This window comes from Apodemus sylvaticus, chromosome 18 (assembly GCF_947179515.1).
Source record: "Apodemus sylvaticus chromosome 18, mApoSyl1.1, whole genome shotgun sequence".
NCBI classification, from domain to species: domain Eukaryota; kingdom Metazoa; phylum Chordata; class Mammalia; order Rodentia; family Muridae; genus Apodemus; species Apodemus sylvaticus.
In genome coordinates this window covers 38,853,694-38,879,326 of record NC_067489.1, presented here as the reverse complement: position 1 = coordinate 38,879,326, position 25,633 = coordinate 38,853,694, and the positions used below count along the sequence as shown (strand labels likewise).

General features: G+C 40.3%; 1 protein-coding gene across 1 annotated transcript; it reads left to right on the top strand.

Moving 5' to 3' along the window:
• The first annotated feature begins 4,361 nt into the window (after positions 1-4,361).
• On the top strand, positions 4,362-24,981 carry Frg1 (FSHD region gene 1). Its single transcript, XM_052162321.1, has 9 exons — positions 4,362-4,502; positions 6,232-6,302; positions 9,529-9,654; positions 10,558-10,615; positions 12,933-13,047; positions 21,754-21,858; positions 22,985-23,076; positions 23,567-23,677; positions 24,817-24,981. Exons 1-9 carry the CDS (start codon positions 4,441-4,443, stop codon positions 24,851-24,853), a joined length of 777 nt encoding a protein of 258 aa, XP_052018281.1. The 5' UTR covers positions 4,362-4,440; the 3' UTR covers positions 24,854-24,981.
• The last annotated feature ends 652 nt before the right edge of the window (positions 24,982-25,633 follow it).

Sequence of the window (25,633 nt, the reverse complement as noted above, 5' to 3'; positions counted from 1 at the left end):
CATTCTATCATTTGGCTTTTAAACCTGTAGAGCTATTACATTCTTTCTAACAACCCTCCCCCCCACACACACACACACTATATACTGCTCCTTTAATTTACTATATGATTGTTCTGAAAGCACTCCGACCTTAGGTCAAGTGTAAACAAGACAGAAATATACAGTGTACTACAGGATATGTATAGATACTGTAACTAGTCATGCAACTCTCCATTAAAAATGTGTTCTCATTCTAGACAGGAAGTACCAATGCTGCCTTTAGCTGTCAGTAATAAAAATAGAAGTTCTGGGTGAGTATTCGCTTGAATGCAAGCATCTTGTGACTCTTATCAAAACTGCCTATGCCCTATAGCTATGATGTGAATACAGTGTCAGTGAGATGCCTAGGTCTTTATTTTAAACTAGTGTCTACCATGATTCTTATGAATGGCAAGTGATGGAGACTCCGGTACGATCCTTGTCACCAATAGCCTTAGAAACTAGGCTAAGAGTAGCTAGGAAAAAAATAAAGGTAAAGGACAGTGTTCTGGGCAGAAAAGGCAAAGCAGGACATTACAAATTCCCCAATAACTCAGTACGATGTCAAGGATTAAGAATAGGGGCAAAGGGAAGATCATCAATACAGGCTGAAGAAGTGGATCACCAGTTAAGAACACTGGCTACTGTGACAGTTTGTATGTGCTTGGCTCAGGGAATAGCACTATTAGAAGGTGTGACCTTGTTGAAGTAGGTGTGTCACTGTGGGCATGCTCTTTCTTTCTTTTCTTTTTTTTTTTTTTTTTTGGATTTGGGACAGGGTTTCTCTCTGTAGCCCTGGCTGTCCTGGAACTCACTCTATAGACCAGGCTGGCCTCGAACTCAGAAATCCACCTGCCTCTGCCTCCCAAAGTGCTGGGATTACAGGCATGCGCCACCACCACCTGGCAGGCATGGTCTTGAGACCCTCATCCTAGCTGCCTGGAAGCCAGTATTCTGCCAGCAGCCTTCAGATGAAGATGCAGAACTCTCAGCTCCTCTTGCACCATGCCTGCCTGGATGCTGCCATGTTCCCACTTTGATGATAATGGAAGCCAGCCCCAACTGAATGTTGTCCATATAAGAGTTCCCTTGGTCACGGTGTCTGTTCACAGTTAGTAAAACCCTAACTAAGACAGCTACTCTTCCAGAGGACCCAAGTTCGATTCCAAGCACTCACATGGCAACACGCGACTACCTGTAACTTCAGATCCAGGGACCCAATGTCGTCTTCTGTCCTCCCCAAGCACAGGGCACATGACGAACATACTTGTAGGCAAACCACCTATACACATAAAGACATTTTTTAAAATATTAGACGATCACAATAGTTTAGTTAATAATAGAATTTTCTCCCTGTGTCTGGCCAAAAAAATGAACTGTCTTATATAAGTAGGTAGGACATCCCCCTGTCAATCTAGGGGGAAAAAATAAAGATTCTTCAGAGCATTTACAGAGCATAATGTGGGTGTTCTCAAGGAGGCTGAGGAGAGGGGCAATTTTTAAACACAGAAATGAAGAGGACAGAAACACAGATTTAGCTCAGTTACCAGAAACTTTGGGATAGTGTACAGTCAGTGCCATAAGTTACAGGGGGAAACTGAGGCATCTTCTCAGGATTCTTAGCCTCCGTGATAAAAGAATTTAAGAATGAACTTAAACAGATGCTCAAGGACAATTCTATTAGTGTTCAAAAGAAAATCCCCAGAGCAAGAAGCATTGCATTTCTTCATACACATTAACATCGTTGTAGAGGAAGAGAGAAAATGGTGTTTGTGAGCATCCAGTGTGGTGGAAGTGGGCGTGGTTTTAGAGAAAGAAAAAAAAAGGAAAGGAAAGGAAAAAAGCCCAGAGTGCCTGAGAAAGCTTGCTCAGGATGAGCTGAAAGAGATGGGGGAAGAGAAAAAGGGAAAGTTACCCTTTTCTGAGTGATAACTCAGAAAAAATCAAGCAGACCTTAGAACAGCCTCAGTTGCTGCTCTGTTAGCCAACAGCACCAATAATGAGGTTTACAAGAAAGAAAAGTACATTTGTTATCTCACTACAGGGATAATTAGTTCTCTGGTCTCTTTACCCAAGACTTTCTTTTTGTGGGAATGGTCTCTACCCAGCAAATGGCAAGCTCAGCTGTATTAACTCATAATAAGTTAGAATGTTAGGTCTCATTGGGTCATGACGAGCATGTACCTTTGATCTCAGCAAAGGCAGTTGGGTCTCTTTAGGATTTGAGGCCAGCCTGGTCTACAGAGCAAGTTCCAGGACAGCCAAGGACACCCACATATCCCCTGTTTTGAAGAGGGAAAAAAATTTTAGGTCTCTATCTAAGAACAGAGATTCTATTTTATTTTGCAAAGGAAAGTGTCTCTTCTTTAATGGGCCCCTATAGAGCTCTGATCAAGACCACTGTGGCATTTCCCTCCCTTAAGCCATAACCGTAGCATCATTTAGAGGACGGGCTAAAATTGGGGCTGAGATAAAACCTATTTCACCATGAAAATCCAAAGATCTAGTTTCAGAAGAAATTAGTGTCTTGAGCTTTGGTCCAACCTTCAGGATCGTCTCCAGGTGAGGGATCCTTCTTTCAGGAAGTTATAAGACAGCAAGCACCATTCTGGTCTTCCTGGAGAAGCCAAGGGCACCCTGATGTTCCAGTTTTCCAGGTCCTTGCCCTAAACTGCACGCTCTGTTCCTAGGCCCCCTTCTTATCACAAAGCCAGGACCCCAGCGCCAGAAAAGATATGACAAAGATAAACAGAGTTAAATCATATACTTTTAAGCAATAATCATTGGCTGAGTTACTAATAACGGACCCCGTTTTTATTTGCTGGATAGGGAGAAGTCCTTGCAGAAGTGTTTCATGTGTGAGGTTGTGGGCAGCATCTGTGCAAAGTTGGGGTCCAGGCAGTGTTTTTGTGATAGTTTGTAAAAATATCTTCTATTTGCCAGATGTAACTGCCATCTCAGAGGCTTGCTGCTGAATAAACTCACCTTCTCTACCTCTTTCTAAATTCTGCCTGGCTGGTTCGGTTTATCTGTTCTGGCTCAAAGCCCTCTCCAAGCTGACTGATTTTATCTGGCTTCTCTCAGCTTCTTCTGAATTGCTCTGCTTGGCCTCAAACTAACTCTGGCAACCTGTTCTAATCTTCTGGCTTTAACTGTGCCTCTGCTGACCTGCAGTGAACTACATGAGCTCAGGAATGAACTCAACTCCACTGTGCTACACTCACAGCTCCGACTCCCCACTGACTGACAAGAACTGAAGACTGAACGGACTCCGCTGACGTCAATAGCTTCTCTCTCCTGTGCTATTCAGATGAGAGCTGAGCATATTCTGTCAAATCTCTTCCTCTGATTCATTGCTTGTCTGCCCCTCCATTAGACATTGTCGTTTGGGATTAAAGGTGTGTGCTAAGTGTGTGTCTGGATTCCAGCCAGAGGGTTTGAAGGTGTGTGGCTGGTCCTCATTGCTGCTGATCACACAGACCTAGAATATCTTTGGACGTGGTCCCTTGCCAAAGCAGTCATTTTGGTGTATTCAAATTTCTCTACAATAGTTACTTGCAAGTAACAACAGATAAGAATCATTCCTTCATACGTGTTTTATATTTGTCAAGTGTTGACAAAGCCATTTCATTTTTGATTCTAACAACTTCATGTTTCTTTCACAGGCCAAATGAAGTTTTGTTTGTTTAAAAAAAAAAAACAGCAAAGATCACACAGAACCTATGCATGGTTTGTAATGGAAGGGAGTTATAACATTGTGGAAAAGATTGGAAGAGGCAAAAGAAATGTGCATGGTGGCTGGATCAAGACTACAGGGAAAGACAGATTAGTATTCCATGTCAAGACCAAAGTCTCTTCAGCACTTGCAGTAGGAGCCAGTATTTAGCAACTATACATTATATCATTCCTCAATTGTTTCTTGTGCATTACTCATACACAATACAGGAGTGAAACATACACAACACAATTAACAAGTCTGGAGCTGAACTTGTTGATAAAAGTTGCCCGAGGCCAAGGCTCTGACCTACGCCTTCACAGAACATAAATCTCGGTTACTCCGTACAAGCCCAGCCCGGCTGGCTGCCCGGTACTTGGTGCACTGTCCGCTGCGAAGAGAGTGGGCAGACAGATTTGATCAGTTCACCCTCTGTCTCCTCAAATCCAGGTCTGCTCTTTGCAACCTCAGCAGCAGGAAACTATTAGAAACCTTCGCGTCCACCAGGGGGCGTCACTATGCCTTTTGCCTGTTGGGTAGGGGGCGGGGACCAAAAAAAAAAAAAAAACCGCGAACATCCGGGACTTCGCCTCAGCAACGCTGGCGTGGTTGGACCCTCCGCGGCCGCCGTAGCGCCTCGACTACAGTAAACAGGAAATAGGAACTACAGAGCTTTGCCAGGGGCTGCCACTTCAGCGTGCCGAACCATGGCCGAATATTCCTATGTGAAGTCCACCAAACTCGTGCTCAAGGGCACTAAAGTCAAGAGGTGAGGCGGCGCTCGGGCGGGAGTCGCGGTTCTCGGTGCATCCATCCCCGGGGCCGGGGTAGCCAACCCACCCAGGACACTTGGAGGCAGAGCTGCGTGGACAGCCTCCCCGACACTCCCTAGCTGACGCTGCGTGGCAGGGGAGCCCCCAAAACAGGGAGGCCTCCCCGCCTACAATGGTAATCCACTTTAAGGAGAGTATTTTTCACCCGTCTCTCCTGCAAATGGAAAAAGCAAGCAAACAGAAAAACGCCCCGATTCTTTGTAAAGTAGTAAGTAGGGGGCGGGCAGGCTGCATCTCACTGTGGCTCGGGATCTTGAAATGTGTAGGCTCAAATGTGATACACGCCGGTGATGGTTGGTTGATGGTTTGTTTCCTTATTTATTAGAAGCTCGGATATCTTTGTTTCTTGCTCCTCGAGACTATAAAAGAATTACGAGAACTGAATGAGACAGCCAACTCAGAATATAACAGCCAAGTGTGGGCGTGCGAAGTGTGATTTATAGTTAGCTCTACAGAGAAAGATACCTGCCCGATCTTATCTCCGTCCTCTTCAAAGAATTGGCCAGAGTTGAGCTCTTTCTTTCCTGGGTCACCGATGAAGCAGTTTCAGTAGGTGATTGTCAGTGAGCTTCGTGTTGAATTTATCCAGACCTAATCTGAAACTGTTTGAGAGAGGTGCAGGGAGTGCAGAAGTCGCTTCTGAATTTTTTTTTGGGGGGGGGGGGATTTGGTTTTTTCGAGACAGGGTTTCTCTGCATAGCCCTGGCTGTCCTGGAACTCATTCTGTACACCAGGCTGGCCTCGAACTCAGAAATTCGTCTGTCTCTGCCTCCCAAGTGCTGGAATTGATACGGGCTGCAACCGCCACAAGGCCCAGAATTTGTTCTAAGCACTTTGGATAACCACTTTCCCCAAAGATCTCTCCCTGTGTTTTCATTTATGGAGCTGTAAATCATCCGCCATAAACTCCTTGTAAAGTGTACAGCTAGTGGTTTTTAGGGTTATTTACAGGTTCACCATTATCTAGTTGGTAATAAGCATTTTGCCGCTCTTTAACCAACCATTAAATAATCACACCCATCTGCCCCTCCTCCCAGCTTCTGTCAACTGCTTTCAGTCCACAAGGATTTACTTATTATGAATATTTTGTGTCAGTGGAATTAAACAACACCTTCTGTGTTAGGCTTCTTTGACTTAGGTTGTGGTTGAGACAGTATCTCAGTGTGTAGCCCTGGTTGGCCTGCAGCTGGGAGATCTACCTGCCTCTGCTCCCATGTGCTGGGGGTGACAGTTGTGTGTCGCTGTACCCGACTTGTTGCTCTTAGTTTTGAGAAGCATCCATACTGTGTGCTGTGTGCTGGATCTGTTTTGTGACGGAAGGATATTTATTAGTTTTGTATGTTGACAGTACATTCTATTCTTCATTTGATGAATGTTTTCTTTGGCTAATGACAATGCTGCTGTCAGTATTCAGGCTTTTGTTTTTTTCATTTCTCTTGGATGTGTGTGTGTGTCTGTCTGTCTGTCTGTCTGTAGAATCACCTGGGGTATTACTTTTGATAACTCAGTTATTTAATTTAGCTGAGTTATCAAAATGGTATCCATCATTTTTCCATAGGACACTCACATAGCTGGAATGACTCCTCTGAGTTCTCGAACCTTGTGGTTTTTAACATACATACCAATCTGTCCAAAGCCATGCATATGTCTTTTTTTCCCTTTTAGTAAAAAGAAAAAGAGCAAAGATAAGAAGAGAAAACGAGAAGAAGATGAGGAAACCCAACTTGATATTGTGGGTAAGCCACTATAAGAACTTCAGTTCTTTTTATTTTTTAATTTTCTTCTCTCTAGAACCTCTTTTATTAGAGCACGAGGGCTTGGTCACCACAAACTAATCTCTTCTCAGTGTTGACACCTCCGAGCTCCAGAGCATTGGTGGCAAGGTTATGTAAAATTTGGGGATGATACCAACATCCGGGCTATGGCATGACTGAAATTGAAGGTTCATGTAGTTATCACTTGCCTTACAATATTCTTAGAACTTTTCCAAACATTAACAAAGTCTCGGAATGCATCCTAGCGCCAGGCTGCACCGTTGTTTACTGTATGAGAGGTTAGCATCTCTTGGTGAACTGATGGTCACCAGATGTGCTTTTGTTATTCCTTATCATAGGAGCCACGCAGTGGACCAGAAACTCCACCGAGTCTGATGCCCAACTTTAAAGGCCTGTCAGACAAAAGTACTGTTTAACCAGATATGTTCTACACGTTATTTTCTTTGGAAGTACATACACTGTAGTGAGAAATCTGCAATTTCTTTGTTTCCAAAGGAAGTATAATCTAGCAGATTAATTCTCATGTACCTGAAATGAATGAAAATCCTAAACAAAACAGAACATCAGCGTGCCCTGCAAGTGGTTCTAGAAGCAGACACTTGCAAATCCATAGCCAAATATGTTTTGTTTTCTTGTCCTATGTATACCTATACTTTTAATCAAATTTCTTGTCTATTAAAACTGGGCAAGCTAAATTTTGAAACTTTGGCAAAATATCACAGCAGGTGATGATATGTGTGGCCAAGCTTGACGGCCTGATGTGGATCCATGCATCCCAGGGGCAGAAGGAGAGAAGTGGCTCTCACAAGGTCTCCTCATCTGACTTGTATGTGCACAGACACACACACACACAGAGATGTGAATAAATGTAATAAGGAATTTAAAGACAGTAGGCAATGGTGTAGAAGTTATGATGTAGGAAACCTGACAGCACTTGAAAAAAAAAAAGCAGTTCTAAAATAATAGAATTCTATAATTAGGGTCAGGATCAGGGGTAGGTATGCACATGCTGATTTGCTATTTCTTAGCATTGGTGAGATTTCAGTGGTATTAGAATGTACCAAATATAAATGGCTTTGCTGTTTTACTGTCCTACCAAGGACAAAGGAAAGGTGTCTGCTGCCTAGATGTCCTCAGGTTTGGTAATCCTCCCATGGTTACTGCCTTGGAGATCTTTATTTGGCTTATCCCAACATCTTGAAAAACTTCCACTCTTCCTTTTGGACATGTCAGAGTTTAGTTTTCTTCTTTCCTAATTTTCCCACTCACTTCAGGGTGATTGTGTAGTATGAGATAGGTCTCAGAGGTTGGATTTTGCATCTCTTTTTCCTGTTTACAACCAGCTCCAGCCTTCTTTTGAACAGTGACCTTTCACCATGAAATAGCTATTTAAAAATCAGTCTATGATGGTCTCCTTGACTCCTGTTCCATTTATACGTTTTTCTGTTATTAGGTTTGTCTTTATTACTTCATTACTTTATTCATGTTATGTTTTCAGGTCTAGGAGTTGAGTGTGCCTCCTTTGTGTTTCTTTAGTTAAGATTCGCTATTCTGGGTGTTTATGTTCAGTTAAATTTCAGAGTCAACTTTTCATCTTTTGGGTTATCTGAGAGAGTCATGTTGTTTCTAGAACACTTGAGACATCAGTGTTTGAGTTGTCTGTAGCCTGTGTTTCTGTATTGGCCTTGTCCTTTGGGGTATTAAGCCTCCTCACTGCTATTGCTACCTTGTTCATGTGAATGCCTGCAGTCATGTTTTCTTTGTAGTTAAATTCTTCCTTTCTTGTGTTTTCTATTGCTTTTACTGTTATTCTTTTACCAGCCAGGACACTGGACACACTGGACAGCTATGGTGAGAAGAATCATGTTGTTATCTCTAGTCTTCAGCATAAACTCCCCATAGAGTGTGATTGTAGGCATAGGAGCTTCATAGACATCCTACCAAAATAAGAATTATTATTGAAGATTTTAAAAACAATTCATAATACATTGTAGAATTACTCAAAAAGCAACAAAGACTTGAACATGTACCCCACTTGTCCAATTGTTGTGACATACAGAAACACATAACTGAGAACTGCAGAATACATTTTTGAACCGTACGTAGAAATGCACCAAGAAAATACTGTCATGATGTAAATGAGGCTGCACAACAAAACCTTTTGAAGGTCTAAATATAAACAACCTCATGTTCCTTCATTTGTTTGGGGTGGCTCTCAGATTCAGCCTCAGTGTCTGCAGCACTAGACCAAGTTAAGCTGTTTTTAGGTGAGGTGGTGGGTGGGGCCCTCCACCACCAAAACAAGGCAAGACTGATTGGCAGCTTCAGTGAGGCCTGCTCATAGTCTGCTGCTCTTTGACAGCTTAGCCGTGGAGTGATCCTGTAACTGTGAAACACGTAAGCACATGTCTGGGCTTTGAGTGGGGCTATTTGAATTCCCAAGAAGAAAACACTTTTTAGTGTTAGTTTAGGGATAACTTTTTAGGCAGTGAAGAATTCTAAAACTGATGTATTTTTGTCTTCTTTGGCAGAGACTGAAAATTTTGAAGAGCTTGTCTGTCCGAATTTTTTTTTTTTTTCTGAAATTCACTATTGAGATATGTGTTTAAACAATTTATTACTGTTGAATGTAGGCTGGAGGTGTGGCTCAGTGGTTGGATAGTTGCCCAGATGCATGAAGCTTCATAAAGGGTGTAGGGAAGCCTTGGTATATGTCAGATTTGTTGCTGGTCTCAGGCATCTACTGAAGAAAAGGGGAGGTTCCTCATTGCTGCAAAGTATCTCCCTCTGTCTCTCTGTGGGACTCTTTGGCTACTGAAAGCCTACAGGAATGAGGTCTGCAGTCAGGAACTATTCTCTACCGTTTTGTATTTCTGCATGTGACAAGAGTGATCTTGACTGTGATATTAATCACAGGAATCCACATGTCTGAACAAACAAGTTCACACAAAGCTGGTAAAGTCTGAGTAACTCGGGATTGTGTCAGTGACAAGTGCTCAGGACTATAGAGGACACATGCAGGGTGGTACAGTTAGGAGGAAGTCAATACAGGATAGCAGGATAAACCACGTTTCTCTGCATTGATTCTTACGGTGGTAGGCTTTTTAAAAGTAAAGGAAAGTAAAAACAACAGACCTTTTGAGCAACCCTAAAATAAAAAGGATAAACTTTGATTTCTATTTTGTAGGAATCTGGTGGACTGTATCCAACTTTGGGGAGATTTCTGGAACTATTGCCATTGAAATGGATAAAGGAGCCTATATCCACGCCCTGGACAATGGACTGTTCACACTGGGGGCTCCGCACAGAGAAGGTCTGTGTCAAGTCACACATCACCAAGTGTGTGCTGAGTCTGAAGCAAGGCCGCCATCCCTCACGCCGAACTCCTGCACATTGCTCTGTCCTTGTCCTTCATTCGCTGTTGAGAGGTGTCTTGAATAATCACTTGAAACATTCTGACTAGTGACAGAGGAAACTCTAAAGGAATAGAAAATAGCCTTAAAATCGCATGAAGAATGCCATTGCAGCTGGGTGGTGGCAGCACACGCCTTCGCCCCACTGCTCTGGGTGCAGAGGCAGGCAGGTCTCCAAGGATAGCACAGGGAACCCCTGCCTCAAAAACCAAAATAACAGCAACAACAATAATAATAGTAAATGAGTAAAAATAGGATGGTAGTTGGGAAGAAAGAAGAAAATCTAATTGAATCAGAAGTTTGAAGGTTTTTGCATTTTTTTGCCTTTTTATTTGAAGCTTGTCAGAACTGGGTGAAGTTAACAGTTATACATTTAGACATTTTCTCCTTATCCTTAGCCACAAGGAAGCACCACAAGGAATGGAATAACTATAAAGTAAAAGTGTGTGTTTTAGCCAGAATGGACATTTCTAGAATAAATAAAAGCACTTAGTATTTCACATGCTGTTATTTATGTACTGTGTTTTTTTAAAAAATGAGATTATATTGGAAATGTCTAAGTGTCATGCCAAACTGTCTTACAAAATACATAAATTCATTGCCTGAATTCAATAATGATATTTTGATAGTATAGTTAGTATATTATTATTATTATTTGATAGTATAGTTAGTATATTATTAGTATGTCTAAATATCTTAATATCCTTATATGTAATTTCAGGGGAAAACTAGTTTTTAAAGCACAAAATACCTTTATATATATTTATAACAAATGTGTATTTTCCATTTTTGTTTTTCTGTAGTTGATGAAGGCCCCAGTCCTCCAGAACAGTTTACTGCTGTCAAGTTGTCTGATTCCAGGTAAGCTTTAGTTGAACTATACTTAAAAGCTTTAAATTTTAATTTCACTTAACCTTGCATGGTGATGCATCACATATACATTGTCTGAAGATATTTTTATACAGTGTGTCACTGTTTCTGAATGTGGCTGTGAATCATTGTAGGAGGCCAGCTATGGCATTATCCATATCATGTTTGGTTCAGAAAATTTGGGATTTTAGAGGTTTGGGGATTAGGGATACTTATCCTGTACACTGTATGTGGATATTCCCGGTGTATACTCTTTGTCTAGAAAACTTAAGAGCCTAAAAATGAAAAATGTCAACAGACCAAATTAAATAAATCAGAAAGAGCATGAAAAGAAAATAAACACAAAACAAGATCTGCTAGTGATACTATAATATATAGATTTTGCAGTTAAAAGAGACAGACTTGATGGCAGACATTGGGAAGCTCAGAAGGAGAGGAGAAGTTTAGTCCAGCTAGGAGATGTAGTGATGCCTTCTCTCAGGAACAAGTCAAGAGATGTGAAGGCAAAAGAAAATCTTGCTGAAAGTAAACAAGTAATGTTCCTTTATCACACAAAACAATTGACCAGTTTTGTTCTTAAAGTGCAAAGGTACAGATTGATATTTTGAGTGGGAGATAAAGAAATTGAGTGTCAATGTTGTAGTAATTACATCAACATAATAATGGTTTATATATTATCCTCGGCCCCCAACTGAATATGAAGTCAGTCCAGCATCCCCAGATACTGGTTGGCAAAATAAAAATCAGAAATCATAATTTTTAAAATCACATTTAAATAATGGCTTTCATATTTCTTTGAAAGACTTAGGAGTAAATCAGAAGGAGAAAATGACAATCGATAATCTTTAATTTCCTATGAGCAATAGAAAATGGGGAAAGCATTTGCAACAGATGTGCAGAAGCAGTGAGTGGTTACTTGGTAGTATATCTGCATCGCATTCAGAGTCCTGACGACGTAGGTAGAAAATAAACACACACCATAGAGCTTTTAGATAGCAAAGGAAAATGAAAGACAATTTGATGACATTCTCCCTAATGACTGTCATGCAATTATATACATGGCATTTTTTAGCATTTTAAAAGTACATGTTAATTGTTTTTCAGTTAATCAGTGAGAGCTGACAAAATAACTTCAGGAAAAAACAGTTTGGTTTGTGGTTTGGAGGATAAAATTGGTCATGCCAAGAAGGTCCCGGGCTCATGGAGCCAGGAGAGTGTATGTACCTGGAATGTCATAGCCCCAGTGTAGGCAAGGGAGGGAGGGAAAGGTGGTCCTCAGCTGGCTTCCTTTTCCCCATTTTATATATTCTGGAACCCCAGCTCCTAAGGTAGCACCACTCACATGGAGGGAGTGTACTGCCTTCTCACTTAAACTGCTCTGAAACCACCCTCAAAGACCAGAGGGAAGTCTTCTGGGTGATTCCAAACTAGATCAACTCAACAATGGAAATGTACTTCTCCCTCTCTCCCCCCTTCTCTCTCCTTCTCTCTCTCCTCTCTCCCTCCCTCCCTCCCCCTCTCTCCCTCCCTCCCTCTCTCTTTCATTGGTTCATTCTTTCCTTTAAATACAGAGTTTTCACTATGTACCCCTGGCTGGCCTTGAACTTAATACGTAGACCAAGATGGCCCCTAACTCTCGGAGATCCAACTGCCTTTGTCTCCTGAGTACTAAGACCAAAGGCACATGTCATCATACGCAGGGTATACATTTTCAAAAGTGCATGATTAAAATAATGTTTAGCTAGCTTCATAGCTTAGAGCATTAGCCTAGGTGGGGGTTCAGTTCCCACCACCTCTCTTGTGAGAAGGGAAGTTTTTATAGCTTTTTCTTGAAAGCAGGTTGAAAAACTTTAGAATTTTAACATCTGTGCACTTAATAGCCTGGCCTGGTGGGAATCTGCTGAGCTACTAAAAAAGACATTGTTTTACAAATATAAGTTGATTATCTTCGATCCAGTGGCTTCCTTTTCTAGGACTCTCTTCTAAAGATAAATCAGTAGTTATATATATAACAGAGAAATATTAAGACGTTGTAGAATAGCATCTACAATACTATAGTAATCCCTTTGGAAAATTATTGCTGCACAATGTAAGATACTATATAATGATTATATTAGCAAAATGTAAGGTTACTGATAGAGAATATAGTGTCCACTGTAAACATATCTGATCTGGATTTATTATATATGTATATACATGTTTATGTATATACATGCACACAGATACATAAGTATACTCAATATACTGTTTATTCTATAGTTAAATTCTTACTCTCATTTTTTAATGTTTATCTTTTTATAAACCAAAGAATTGCTCTGAAGTCTGGCTATGGAAAATATCTTGGTATTAATTCAGATGGACTTGTTGTTGGGCGTTCAGATGCGATTGGGCCCAGAGAACAATGGGAACCAGTGTTTCAAGATGTAAGTACTGTTGTTTAGAAAAGCCGTTTTAAGAAAAAGTCATTTCGTAAAAGTATAGTCTCTAAAGATAGTAGTAAAACAATAAAAGTAGGTTGTAATATAGTGGTATACATTAAATTGGAAAAAATTAGAATGAACTTATAACTATAAAGACATACACAGATCAAACCAATGATACAACAACAGTAGTAGTACTACAGTGGCATGGTACTCCAAAGTGATAAAGTACATTGCTGTCGAAACAGTGCAAAGGATGACATTTTCCATTCCGGTTTCCATCTGCCGTTGAGGCCTATTGTCATATTTTTCATGAAAATATGACATAAAAAAGCAAATTCCAGGGCATTTCAGGAGCATCTTTTTCACATAAATTGGTTCTGAACTATAGAGACTGATAAGAGGGCAACAGTGGAGGCTAATGCTGAGAGAGACAGTTTGACATCTCATGAGCAAGAATTGTACTTTACAGTGTTTTTTTTTTTATTTATTGTTTTTTTTCTTTTATTCAAAGTAGGTTTTTATTCTATACAATACATTCTGATTACAGTTCCCCCCCCCCCAATATCCCTCCCCCAGTTCCTCTCTACCTCCCAGCTCATCAGGATCCACACCCTTTCTGTCCCCTTAGAAAACAAACAAGCATCTAGGGAACAATAATAAAATAACATAACAAAACAGAAACAAACATCACAAAGGACACAACAAACAAAAGAAACAGTCAAAAAAAAAAAAAAAGAAAGCACAAGAAGCATACAACAGAGACACACACACACTTTCACACACTCGGGAATCTCATCAAAATGCAAAACCAGAAGCCATAACATGTAAGCACAGACCCTGTAAGGTAAGGTTAAAAAGCAAGCCTTGACTCAGTGGTCTGAAACAACCTGCAAAGGCGCCGTTGACTTCATGTTGTCTGCTGCTGGGCACCGGCCCTACCCGCCCCGTGATGCGAGGCTACGTTTTGGAGAAAACTTGTCTCTCCTTTGTGAGTGGTTATCGGTTAGAGATGGGAGCATCCGCCCTTCAGCCCGAGGAACCCCTCTGTCGCAGACCTGTGCAGGCCTGTGCGTGCTTTCCGCCTCCTCTCTTCACAGGGCTCGCCGAGCCCCGAGGGAAGGGATTTCATGGAGACATCCCATGTAGCACTGGGCGTTCCAGAGTGTCTCACTGCGTATTGTCTGGCTCTGAGCCTCTGAACTTTTCCCATATCCTTCCAGAGGAAGCTTCTCTGACAATGGCTGAACAAGGTGCTGATCTTGATTACAGTCATTAGGTGTCATTTTAGCAGAACTGTAACGTTTGGCTTTCCCCTACCCCTGGCCTGTCTACTCTCAGGTTATTGGCCACCCAAGCAGTTCCATCTCATGGTGGGCCTTAAACCACCAGACGTTTGCTGCTCACTGCTCCCACAAACGTCGGGCCACTATTGCACCTGGTGCAGGCAAGTCACCATTGACGGTAAAGGGTTTGTAGCTAGACTGGTATTTATTTACCTTTTTCTGATAGCATCCAGACCACCTCCTGGACCATGAACTGGTCCACAGGAGTGAAGGCTCTAGGTAGACACCAACTTGAGCCCACCATGTTCAGTGAGCTGTGTAGTTGATGTCTTCAGTGCTAAGGCCTTATCATTTTGTCCAGAGCAACCCATAACCTGGTGCTGGCCTGACTTGTCTAGGGAACTCCATGGGACCCTTTGGCCAACAGCTTGGTTAGATGTAAACATTCCCAGTCTAGGAGGCTTTCTTTGGTGATGAAAGATGTCCAGTTGGGACTCTTGTCTCCCCTATTCTTTGGTAATTTTAGGTCACCTTCGTGTGTGTGTGTGTGTGTGTGTGTGTGTGTGTGTGTGTGTGTGCGCGCGCGTGCGTGCGTGCGTGTGCGCGCGCGTGTCTGTCTGTCTGTCTGTCTGTCTGTGATATTAGGCTTTTATATAGCCCCTCAAATGGCCATTAGTGTTAGAAGTCTCTCACTGTATTCCCTCCCTCACCAACCTCTTCCCCCCCATTCCTCATTCTGGGCTCCCTCCCTCATCCATCCATGTCTATTCTGTAATTAGATTCTGTAACTGTCCTTTGGGAGCTCTGTCCCTTTTCCCAGTCCCGTACTCTATACCTAACCCCAGTGGTTCTATTGTAGCTTGCTTATCAATGACTTAACAGCTAACATCCACATAAGTGAATACATGAACTGTATTTTTCTTTCTAGGTCCAAGTTTCCTCATTCAGGATGATTTTTTCCTTGTCTATCTATCCATTTACCTGCAAGTTTCATGGGGTTTTTTTTGTGACAGCTAAGAACTACTCTGTTGTGTAATATATTGTGTAACTACAACACAGTTTCTCTATCCATTCTTCTGTTGAGGGGCATCTAGGCTATTTCCAGTTTCTGGATGTTATAAATAGAACAGCAATAAACATGGTTGAACAAATGTGTCTGTAGTAGGGTGAATCTTCCCTTTTGGTATATACCCAAGGGTGAAACAGCTTAATCTTGAATTAAATCAGTCTCCAGCTTCCCAAGGAGCCACCACACTGATTTCCATAGTGGTTGTACAAGTTTGCACTCCACCAGCAGTGGGTGTTCCCCTGAGTCCACGTGCTCCCCAGCAGGAGCAGTCATTTGTGTTATTGATCTTCACTATTAGCCTGCGTAAGATGAAATCTCAAAGTAGTTTTGATTTGCATTTCCTTGATGACCGAGGATGCTGAACATTTCTTTTAAAGCCTTCTCGGCCATTTGAGTTTCCTCTTAAGACTTTGTTGCTTAAACAAGCAAACAAAAAAAACCAGGCAGTCACCACACCTTCATCTCCAACATTTATGAGGCAGTCACATCTCTATGACTTAGACACATGCTTGGTCTATAGAGCAAGTTCCAGGACAGCCAAGCCAACTCTGTACAAAGAAACCTTGTCTCAAAAAGTGAGACAGAGACAGACAGTGACAGACAGAAGGGGGTAGGAGAAGAGAGAAAAGAGAGGAAAGAAAAGAAAAAGAATTTAATTGGGTTGTTTTCTTGATGTCCAAATTGTTGAGTTCTTTATGTATTTTCAATGTTGGCCCTCTATCAGATGTGTAGTTGATAAAAATCTTTTCCCATTCTGTAGCATGCTGCTTTGTCAAAATGACAGTGTCCTTTGCCATGCAGAATCTTTTCATTTTCACCAGGTCCCATTTATTAATTGTTAATCTTAGTGCCTGTGCTATCAGTGTTTTGTTCAGAAAGTCTTCTCTTCCAGTGAGATTCCCTCTATCAAGTTTAATGTATCTGGTTTTAGGTTGAGGTCTTTGAGCCTTTTGGAGTTGAGTTTTGTGCAGGGTGATAAGTATGGATCTATTTGAATTCTTCTACATATGGCTGTCCAGTTTTACCAGCACCATTTATTGAAGATGGTATCTTTTTCTGGCTTCTTTATTAAAAATCAGATATCCATACATGTGTGGATTAATATTTGGGTCTTCAGATCTATTCCACTGATGAACAGGTCTGTTTTTGTGCCAATACCACTGTTTTTATAACATGGGTCTGTTGTATATTTTGAGATTGGGGATTACATAGGTCTGTGGTGCATTTTGAGACTGGGGGTAGCGATACCTCCAGGAGTTCTTTTATTATTCAGGATGGTTTTAGCTATTCTGGGCTTGACTTCAAAACTTTCAAGATCTATGAAGAATTGTGTTGGAATTTTGATTGGGATTGCATTGAATCTGTAGAGTGCTTTTGGTAGGATGGCCAGTTTTACTAGATTAATCCTACGGATCCATGAATATGAGAGTTTTTTTTTTTTTTTATCTTCCTATATCTTCAGGGGTTTTTTCCTTTAATATCTTACTAAGGTTTTTTATCATACAAGTTTTTACTTGCTTGATTAGAGTTACCCCAAGATATTTTATATCATTTGAGGCTATCGTGAAAGGTGTATTTCCTTGATTTCTTAGACTCTTGGCCATTTGTAAATAGGAGAGATTTTTCTAAGTTAATTTTGTATCCTGCTACTTTGCTGAAAGTTGTTTATCACCTGTGGGAGTTTCCTAATAGAATTTTTAGGGCCACTTATATATGCTGTCATATCATCTGCAAAAGAAGACACTTTGATTTCTGTGTGTATCCTCCTGAGCTTCATTGTCTTCTTGCACTAGCTAAGACTTCAAGTACTAGATTGAATAGGAATGGAGAGAGTGGATAACCTTGTCTTGTTTGTCATTAGTGGAAATGCTTTGAGTTTCTCTCCGTTTACATTGATGTTGTCTCTGGGCTTGCTGTAAAGGGTCTTTATCATGTTCAAATGTCTCTAGGATCCCCACTCTGCAGGACTTTTATCATGAAATCAGGTATTGGATTTTGTCGGAGGCCCTTTCCATATCTTATGAGGCATCATGCGGCTTGTATTTCATTCTGTATATATGGTAGATTATGTTTATCAGATTACCTATGTTGAACCATCCCTGCATCTCTATCACTATAGATGATCTTTTTGATATGATTTTGGATTCAGTTTGCAAGTATTTTGTTGAGAATTTTTGCATCTATGTTCATAAGAGAAATTGGTCTGTAATTCTCTTTCTTTGCTGGGTCTTTATGTGGTTTGGGTATCAGGGTAAACTGGCATCATACAAAGAATAGGGCAGAGTTCTTTTTGTTTCTGTTTTGTTTAATAGCTTGAGTATAATTGTTATTAACTTTGAAAAGACTGGTAGAAATCTGAGTTATGGTCCTGGGTTTTTTGTTTTTGTTTCTGCTGGGAGACTTATAGCAACTGCTTCTATTTCACTAGAGTTATAGGTCTGTTTACATTGCTTACCTGACCTTAACTTTACCTTAGTAGGTAAATTATTTATTGAGAAAATTTTTGTTTTTACATTTTCCAATTTGGTGGAATAAAGGTTCTTCAAGTATGTCCTTATGGTTCTCTGAACTTCCTTGGTCTGTTGTGATATTCCTCTTTTCCTCTCAAATTTTGTAAATTTGGATATTCTCTCTTTGCCTTTTTGGTAATTTGGCTAAGAGTTTGTGAATCTTACTGATTTTCTCAGACAACCAACTCTGTTTCATTTGTGTGTGTTTCTACTGATTTCAGCTGAGTTGATGACTATTTCTTGTAGTACTTTTGGATGTTATTTCTTCTTTTTCTTCTAGAGGTTTCCAGTGTGCTGTTAAGTTAATGAGATCTCTCCAGTTTTTGTATGTGGGCATATAAACTTGCCTCTTGAACCACCGTTGTGTCTCACAGGTTTGGGTGTGTTGTGTTTTCATTTTCATTCAGTAGTGACTTGCTCAATTTCCATGCATATGCATATTTTTTGTTGTTGATAATACAGCTGTAATTTGTGGTGGTAATTTGTGTAAGATGCAGGATGTATTTCAGTTTTTCTTGTATCTGTTGAGACTTGCTTTATGTCCAGAAGAAAGTTCCATGAGCTGGTAAGAATATACTTTTGTTTTTGTGTGTAATGTTCTGTAAATATCTGCTACTTCGATTTGGTTTAACATCAGTTACCTCCAGCATCTCTGTTTAATTTTTGTCTGGATGACCTGTCTGTTGGTGAGAGTGGGATAGTTAAGTCATCCACGATCACCGTGTGAAGTCGGTATGTGATTTTAAGCTGTAGTAGTGTTTGTTTTAGGAACTTGGGAGCCTTTGATTTTGGTACATAGATGTTTAAACTGTTGGTGGATATTTCCTTTGATGTAGTGTCCTTCTCTATCTCTTCTGATTAGTTTTGGTTTAAACTTTATTAGATTTTAATTTACAAAGAATATCCCTTTCTATCCTTTTACCCTGAGTTGATGTTAAGATGTGCAGATAAAGGGTGGATCCTGTTTTTGACTCCACGCTGTCAGTCAGTCACGTTTTGGTGGGGAATTGGGATCATTGGTGTTAAGTTACCTATGAGCCATGCTTGCTGGTGCCTGTTATGTTGTGGTGGTGGCTTCCCCATTCTCTTGATGTCTTAGTTTGTTTTATTTATTCCTTGTGTTTATTGAGTGTGGTTAGCCTCTTCACGTTGTAGATTTTCTTCTAGAGCCTTCTGCAGGCCTGAATTTGTAGATATATATTACTTAAATATCACATATATTGTGATTGAAAAGTTCTGAAGAGTATAGTAGTTTATGTGGGCATCTATAATTTCTTAAACTTTAAGAACATCTGACCAGGCCCTTCTGGCTTTTAGACTGTCTGTTGAAAAGTCAGCTGTTATTGTAATACATCTATTTTATATGTGATTTGATCTTGTTCCCTTGCAGCTTTTAATATTCTTTCTTTGTTCTGTGCATTTATTATTTTGAATATTATGGGAATTTATTTTCTGGTCCAGTTTTTGTTTTTGTTTTTTACGAGTACTTTGCTTGATAGGTAGGTACCTCCTTCTTTAGGTTAGGGAAACTTTCTTGTATGATTTTATGGTAGATATTTTCTGTACCTTTGATCTGGGATTCTTCTCCTTCCTCTGTTCCTATTACTTGTGGATTTGTTCATAGTGTCCCAGAGTGTGTGAATGGTCTGCGCCTAGATTAACATTTTCTCTGACCCAGGTATCCTTTTCTTCTATCTTATGTTTAATATTTGAAACTCTTTCCCCTTCTCTTGTATTCTGTTGGTGAGGCTTGCCTCTGAGGTTCCTACTGGAGTTTCAGTTATTCCTTAGCTTGGATTTTCTGTATTTCTGTATTCTTTATTTCTCCATCTGTTGTGATATAAAAGTCCTATTTCCACTTCCTTGTCTTGAACTGTTTTCTTCATTTCATTCTGTGTTTCATTTATTTGTTAATGGGTTTATTCATTTTCTTTTAAATACCTCTAACATAGCCATAAAGACTATTTTATAGTCTTTGTCTTGTGTGTCAGGTATATTGCATTTCTCAGAACCATCTGTGGTAGGTTTGCTAGGCAGTAGGAGAGAGAAACTGTCGAGGCTGTCATTGTTTTTACATGGGTGTCTCGGCATTTGGGTTTGGGACTTGGCATTTGGGCATAGTTGTAGATGCTGATATTTGACCTTGTCTTTGTTGGGTCTGTGTTCAGTCCCTTGGTTTCTGTTACCCTCTCTGGCTTTTAGGAGTGTGATGGCTGTGGGTTACCTGGTAGGGAATACATCTGAGAACCTGCCAGGTGTGGCCACTGGGGGTCCAAGGTAGAAAATAAGTTTCTCAGTGTTGGAGGTGACACTTAGAAGCTAGAAACTCGGGTAGGCCTGGAGTTGAGGGCACCCACAGAAGGGGGAAAGCAGAGTGTGCCCTGGGTCTGCTTAGTCCCCTGGGAACGGGGCAGGGAGGAAGAAAAGGCCACAACAGTTCATCTATTCCAGAGCTGGAGATGAGGCTTGCGGCTTGGACTTGGAGGGGAGGAGAAGACTGAAGGGCTGAAAGTTGTCTTCGTGCTTCCGTGGTGGTGGACAGGTGGTTGCCAAGGACTGGCCGTGGAGCTGGGTAACCATTCACCATGTATCGCGCATTACTGCACTTTCTGTGCTCTTCTGTCTCTTTAGTTTGGAGGATCTTGTTTTCTTTTTTCTCCAAGACTGGTTAGTAGCAGTTAGACCAGAGCCTGTGAGGTAGCTCAGCACTTGAAAACTTAAAGTTGATTAAGAGAACCCATGTAAAGGTGGATGGCGAGCAGTGCCACCAGAGAGCTGCCCTCTGACCTCTACACACATCACGACACGTGCACACATGCACAGATCTTATATGCAAAGTAACTAATTCAAAAATAAAATTAAAATTGTATTAACAGGGAAGACCAGTACAGCACAGGTCAGGATGACAAAGTACAGGACGGTTTATTTCACTTTACTTCTAGGAAGACACTTTCCATTCTTACAAGTTAAAGAGAAGACTTACGATCTCTGCTATCATAGTTTAAATCGCAGAAGCAGAGTGATCTACAGGTAGAATTCCGGAACATGTCACTACATACAGTGGAGTCCTTGCCACCTTAAATAAGACACTAAACAAAATCCATGTGATTCATACTATTTTAATTGGATATTTCAGGATTGTTCTGTAATTATTGTATTTGTGAATTTTTTCTGATGATATTCAAAGTTTTCCAGAAGAATCATCCAAATGAAAAATTTAATTAACCTATATAATCATTAGGAAAACTTTAACTCTGATTCACAGTCAAAGCCACAAGAAATTTAGTTTGGGGGATTTATTTAATAGATATCAGTATAATCATAAACATTAAACCCCTAAAAGAATATGACGTCATTCTATACAAAATCCCCTCTAGGCCGAAGGCTAACCTGTTAATGCTTTTGATTATGGAGAAAAGTAAATTGCACTCAAACTATTAGTATTTCAATAAATTATTATATATTATTTATGTTTTATTTTCTTTGAAGACACTCTTTAGCTTAACTAATGAGTTGTATCTTTAGAGACAGGAATTAAAGGAATTAAGTTTGTGTAGTAAGAATGCTATCCTGCTAGAAGAAAGCAAACGGTAGTGTAAGGCTCTGCCACTGAGATACAGTCTCACCCTATAGGAAATGCACTAAAGTGTTTATTGTGTAATGTGTGAAAATTGAGATTTATTTGGGGTGATTTTGTTTTCCCCTTTATGGATGTTTTTGTGTTTTCCAGGCTTTGTCTAACTTTTTTTTTAAATTTTAGAATTGGGAAAAATTTTAAATTAGCATAATGACTCAAGATTTCTGCACATATTCGTAGATTAACTTTTTTCTTTGTTCTATTTAGGGGAAGATGGCTTTACTGGCCTCAAATAGCTGCTTTATCAGATGTAATGAAGCAGGCGACATAGAAGCAAAGAATAAAACAGCGGGAGAAGAAGAAATGATAAAGGTAAGCACTCCTGGGGACCGCAGGTGACTTCATGGAACCGCTCACTGCCTGGGTAGCCGCTCACTGTCATTTTCCAGGCCTGATCCAGATGTGCTGTCATTTGAATCATAAGTTCTGAGATGTTTTATTTGCATCAAAACTACTCTACTGTTTTCCTAATATCTAGTTTTTAAGATTGACAGTTTGTTCCCAAAGTTTCAGAGGTTTCAACAAGGCGCTCTGAGGCTCTTATCTCCTGCCGGCGGGCGTGGCTCAGCCTGTCCCGTCCCTGCCCCACCCCACCTTGCCCCCTTGTTGTCTTGGTTTTACAGTTGGTTGCTTGCTTGCTTCTTTTGTCATTTATAAATGTCTCTTCTGTAAACACCTTTCTGCTTTTCTTTATTATTACCCTTGGAGATTCCAGTCCTTGTGTATCTGTCACAAGTCTTTCCCCCTTGTCTTTTTAATCACCTGCATTGTCTTCCACACTGTGGTTGTTCCTTACCTGTACTTAATCTGTCTCTATGAAATCCAAGTGTAGATGGTTTCCTGGCTTTGTCCTTATAGGCAGTGCTGCAACACCTGACTGAATCTGTAAAAGCAAAATGTTAACTACTTTAACACCCATGGCAGTAGTCACTAATAAACATAAGCGTCTGGTAGACCTTTATGGTAGACCTTTTGGGTCTTTGGCTCTCAGATTTTGGCCTGTTCTGTCCATGAGAAGAAGCAAGAAGCACATAGAGCAGTGTTTGTTCTCCTTTGCTGTAAGTCACTAACAGGAAGGGAAAAGGCCTTCTTCCAGGAAGAGTTCCCTAATGCAACTGGTAATTTTGCTTAATTATAAAAGTCATACAGAGACATTCATATCACAGTAAAGTTATCAATAAACTCCCAAGACCCTTAGGTAGCTAACTACAATCTGATGGAGCCTGATTCATCTTTCAAATAATTTCAGCCGTTTCTGTAAATGATATGTGTATGAAATAAAAAACGCACACCACTTTTCTGAGCTTGTCTTTTCCTAAATCTACTTGGTGAGTTAACTGTTTCCTTGTTTGCATGAGAAATCACTTACAGAGCTCTCGCTTAGCAAGGGAGGAGAGGAGGATGAACATATGACCTGTTGGCTTCCCTCAATATCCAGATCCGATCCTGTGCGGAAAGAGAAACCAAGAGAAAGGATGACATCCCAGAAGAAGACAAGGGAAGTGTGAAGCAGTGTGAGATCAACTATGTGTACGTGCTCTCCTCTAGCCTCACCCTCACACTCGGGGCTGTCAGGACAGGAGAGACCCTGAAGGACCACAAGCACCATAATGGAGACTCAGGGAAGCAGAGCTTTGGGCTCAGTGCTTGGCTGTGGCCTCAGTTTCCCCAGTTATTTTTCCCGTGTTTAAAGCTAACGGCGGCACTTGCGTTAGTCGGCTCTCTCGTTCTTTAATAGAGAGCTGTCTTAGGGGCCATTCATGTTCCAGACACGAGTGCTTCAGTCCACCAGCATGCCCAGGAGGAGGCGGCTTTGCCGTGCGACCCAAATGGTTGCCCTCTTGATGGATCATAAAAAATCACCCTTGTAAGAGAAAACTATCAGGTTTTTTAAAGAAATACAACTAGGTTTGTTGAATAAATGTGTCAGAAAAAAACTTTTAATAGTATTTGGAATTTGATAAGGAAACATAGTAAAAGTTTGAGATTATTTTTTTGAATGAGAGATCTTTCTTTACAGAAAAAAATTTCAGAGCTTCCAAGACCACAAACTCAAAATAAGCAAAGAAGATAGTAAAATTCTTAAGAAGGCTCGGAAAGATGGATTTTTGCATGAGACCCTTCTGGACAGGTAATTGTATATTTACATAACTACAGCAGTTGTCAAAAGCAGTGTGTTCTTATATCACTGTTTTAAAATTGTCTTCATCTCCAATTTATGTGGTAAAATTATCTAAAGACATAAGCCTGAGGAAAGCATGCTGAAAACAAATTTCTAAGTTATAACTAGAATGTAAATACTGCAATTTTTTAGCTTTTCAGGTTGCATTGAAACTTTCATAAATTTACTGAGCTACCAGACCATTTCTATGGCTAACAGTTACCATGTTTACTTCATATAATTTGCTTCCCATCATCTTCCCTTAAGAAGTAGGAACAGGGCTAGAAAGTTGTTAGAGTAATATTAAGATTCTGTGTATTCTGTTAGAGTAGTAGAGGTTACTAAAACTGAGGGGAAAAAAATCTATGAGTTTGTATCCCGACCAAAAGTTTAGTAAGGGAGATCAAACCTGTCTTAGTAAAGTTAGACTCAGCAATGTGCAAGATACTTATCATATAGCACGTTCTTGATACTTGTTCCAATTTATTTCTATTTCAATAAATACCAGCCTGCAGCTACCACATAGAAAAGCAGGCAAGGAAGTTAGCTGCTGGATTAACACAGTCAGTCCGGAGATGTAATTGCTCTTAATCCTCTCCATTATCTGATAAAATAATATGTAATTATGTACTTCCTGTTAACTGGCTGTAGAGTTGGTAAAGGTGAAATCCGTTAATGGGAGAATTAATACATTTAATTATGTGGTTCTGAAAAGTCAGAAAAGGACATAAAATATAGTCAGACTGTGAACTCTAAAAATAGAGTAATCTGTTAGTCTAGCAACTTTAAAACCAGTTTTTAAAAACACACCATTGCTGCCCAGTAGAAACTTAGGGAAGGCTTAAACTTATTTAACTCATAACTATCATTTCTCTTGTGAACTGAAGAAGTCTTTAAACCACCATTGTGAAATATTACAAGATATGTTTCATAGGACTAGGATCAGTTTTATATAAAAAGAACATTAAAAGGTAAGAATTTAATAAAATCTTTACTATCTATGTGTAATACAGTTATGAAAATAGAACAGTTTCCAAGCATGAATTTTCTGTTTTAGCAATTGACTCTGTATGGTGTATTTTACATTGATGGGATTTTGTCTTAAACAGGAGAGCCAAATTGAAAGCTGACCGATACTGCAAGTGACGTGGACATTGTGTGGTCCTTTGGTTTTGTTTTGTTTTGTTTTTTTTTCTATTTCTTTTTTCCTTCTTTCCTTCTTTTTTTTTTCTTTCTTTTTTTCTGAATAAAAATATTTGGTATAAGTGCTTTCACAGGCCTCTTGAATCCTTTTGAAATGATTGCTGAATTTAGTATCTGGTTGGCCTGACTGGTCAGGGTTGACCCTGGTTTTCCATGGGATTTACTTTTCAGGTAAGTGTACCCACTTAAAGGACTGCAGGACTCTGTGTTCTCTGAGTCCCTGTCATGCTACTCCAGGGTACATGTTCCGGTGCTGTGATTCTGACTGGCTGTGCTGCCCGTCTTTCTCAGTCTGCGCTTGATCCGTCCATCTAGGGGAAGTTAGAAACTCTAAAGCTGAAAGTGAGGAAAGCTCTGATACTCTCCCCTTTTCTTCTTTTTCTTTTATTTTCCTTGTGTGTTTGTTTGTTTTGTGGTCTAGTACCATAATAAGGATTTTCTTGTTGTGTAGGAGGACATTTCAAGGCTAGCCTGGGGTGCTTAAGGCCCGTTCTCCCTGAAAAGTGATTTAGGCAGGGTCTCTAGAGGAGGAACACCAAGGAGAGAGAGGGAGGGGCTGTGGGGAAGGAGAGGGAGAACTGAAACCAATGTATTAAATGAACTTCCTAATGAGGGTGGCCATATCACTCCTCACTGGGTGCCTCGATTGGATTAAGCCCCAAAATAGCTGTCTCTCATTGTGAGGCGATGACTCACGGTTACTCATTTCACAAGTTGGCTTGC

What these genes read in the sequence shown, in the direction of transcription:
- Frg1 (XM_052162321.1), top strand. Translation starts at nt 4,441, where the DNA reads ATGGCCGAATATTCCTATGTGAAGTCCACCAAACTCGTGCTCAAGGGC. An exon ending in CAGTGTGAGATCAACTATGT is followed by an intron (nt 23,077 to 23,566) that starts GTACGTGCTCTC and finishes CTTTCTTTACAG; the next exon opens with AAAAAAATTTCAGAGCTTCC. An exon ending in CATGAGACCCTTCTGGACAG is followed by an intron (nt 23,678 to 24,816) that starts GTAATTGTATAT and finishes TGTCTTAAACAG; the next exon opens with GAGAGCCAAATTGAAAGCTG.